Below are 2,451 nucleotides of genomic sequence, written 5' to 3' on the forward strand. Positions count from 1 at the left end.
TGAGGCAGCATCGCTCCCCTCCCTCCTACCTTTCTTCTAACCTCTCTCCTTCCCCTACCCTCCCTCATTCCCCTACCATCTCTCTCCCACCCTCCTCCCCCCTCTCCTCCCCGCATCACGTATTCCAGAAGTTGTAGGGAAGCTGTCCCGGCGGAGGCGGGATCGCTCCAGACTTCACGCACGTCTCCAGGAAGAGGCGAAGGCGCGCGAGCGGCCCTCCCTGTCCCCCCGCGGTGACGCGCTCTATGCGAGGGAGGTAGTCCTGGCAGAGGTGACAGAGCAGCTTCTGGAACTGCCGCCCGTACAGCTTCATGAGTGTGTGGCCGGAAACCTGCGAGAGAGACGGAGAGAGGGAAGAATTTATGGGGAGAAATTTAAAATTGATCGCTTAGAACTTTAAAGAGAGAGAGAGAGAGATATAAGGAAAACTTTTCTTTATTATTTTTAACTGCAGCAGCAGATGGAAACGGGGAAAAATTAAAAATTGATCGTTTATCGGTTGGGTGTCTTAATTATTTTACGCGTGAATCTGTGTAAAAGGTTTTCATCTAAAATAGACAACCTTCAGAGAAAAAACTCGGAAAAAAAATTATAAATTTAAAAAATTGATTTTCAACTGCAGCAGTCTTTTGATTATTTCACCCGTGAGTGATCCAACACACACAGGGGTGATTTTATGAGGGTTTTACCTTTAAAAGCCTTCATCTAAAGTAGAGTAAGCTAAAGTTAGACTCGACATTAGTCTTAACATGGCGAGAGATGGAACCGGGGACATTTAACTGCAGGGCCTTCTAATTATTTCACCCGTAAAACTGCGTGAAAGGTTTTCATCTAAAGTAGGTGAGATCTCCCGCAGGAGGCGAACGAAACAAAAATGGGGAAATCGATTTTTAACGGTTGGAAAAACCACGAGAAAGCCTCGCTTCAACTGCCGCACTTTACTCTTAGATATTACTATCTACTATTTTATTATTTTTAATATTATTATTTTTATTAATTTTATTTTACAATATTACTTTATTTATGAATATAACCCGTCAGCGCACACTGGCTGCTAGACAATCTAACGCACGCACACACCTGCAGGAAATCGTAGATCAGCGTCGCCGTGACGTCGGGCCGCGGCTCCAGGTTGAGCGTGCGTGACAGCCACGCCCAGCCGTGGCGCGCGCCGTGCGGGTGCGCCGCGCCGGCCGCCAGGGGGCGTGTCGTCAGCATGGCCGCGTAGAGACGCACGAGTCCGGACATGCGCGCGAGAAACTTGTCCTGCTTCTCGACGGCGCCGTCGTCGCTGTAGTTGTAGCCGAGCCGCCTGTGAGAGGAACGCGCTACGTCAGACGCGAACGTGCTCTGTCCTGTTGTTAACGCACCTGTGTATGTGCTCCATCAGAGGCAAACGTGCTCTGTTCTGTTGTTAACATGCCCGTGTATATGCTCTGTCAGACGCAAACGCGCTCCGTCAGACGCGAATGTTTAGGAGGTCCTAGAGAAGAGTCACATGTCCCCCGACTTCTTCAACCTCTACCTGCATCACAACTACCTGTCGTTCTGCGGCAGCATCACCGATGCGGTTGCCGCTAGCGACTACTTCTCACATGCCGACATCCTCACAGGAGACTGGGCGGTAAGTCTGTGCCATGCCACATAATATCGATATATATATATATATATATATGATAGTATATATCAGTATATATGTTGGTCTAGTATATATATATCGGATATATATAAATATATACCGCTCTCACACAGAGCTATATATATATAATAGTATATATCAGTATAAATGTCAGTCTTGTATGTACCAGGGGTCCACTGTCAGAAACAAAAGTAGTCTTAAATTTAGTCTTAACGTGAACTTTTTATCACAGTGTAATGTTAACCTATTTTAACTGAAACTATCCAATGAACCTAGAGTAATGTATTCCTGACAAATTTTTGTTTTTTTGAAGAGATTTTACTAGAAAACAAAATTAGAGAATCGCCACGGAATTTTACTCGCGAGAAAATTTACGAGAGACAACTATACATCGTGGAAGATTTCACGAGGCAGCAATAGCTGCTGAATACTAACTGACTCACTGTCTGTGCAGAATCAGTCGACGTTGAGCAAGTATGCGGGATGTCTCGGCACGCGGGGACTGATGCATTCCAACGTGACCGAGACGCAATCCCGGGGCTGGAAACCCCTTCACAAACCTCAGTGGTACGCCGTCCAGAAAAAGGTTGGTCGGAACGGTGAAGTTGGTGACGACGTACGCAGATCTGTGTTCATGATCATTTGATGATGCATTTGTATCGCGATATTTTTCTCCTCGGATTTCATACCACTTCGTATGTTTGTTCGTGTGTGACGAAGACAAGAATATTAAGATTGTCGAATATTATCACAGCATCTGACAGAGTTTTTGGATACTATCAATTTAATTATTATTAATATAATAATATAAT

At 45.3% G+C, this 2,451-nt stretch overlaps 1 protein-coding gene across 1 annotated transcript in view; it reads right to left on the reverse strand.

The window, feature by feature from the left end:
- Positions 1 to 104: 104 nt before the first annotated feature.
- Positions 105 to 2,451, reverse strand: part of LOC106811118 (nucleoporin GLE1-like) — a 20,416-nt gene continuing 18,069 nt past the window's right edge. The window contains exons 9-10 of the mRNA XM_014814658.1: positions 1,081 to 1,312; positions 105 to 331 (exon numbers count right to left, since the gene is read on the reverse strand). Coding sequence (XP_014670144.1) covers positions 116 to 331; positions 1,081 to 1,312 — 448 coding nt within the window. The 3' untranslated portion in view covers positions 105 to 115. The remainder of the gene's footprint in view (positions 332 to 1,080; positions 1,313 to 2,451) is intronic.

Source organism: Priapulus caudatus, unplaced genomic scaffold (assembly GCF_000485595.1).
Source record: "Priapulus caudatus unplaced genomic scaffold, Priapulus_caudatus-5.0.1 Scaffold506, whole genome shotgun sequence".
Classification (NCBI taxonomy): domain Eukaryota; kingdom Metazoa; phylum Priapulida; class Priapulimorpha; order Priapulimorphida; family Priapulidae; genus Priapulus; species Priapulus caudatus.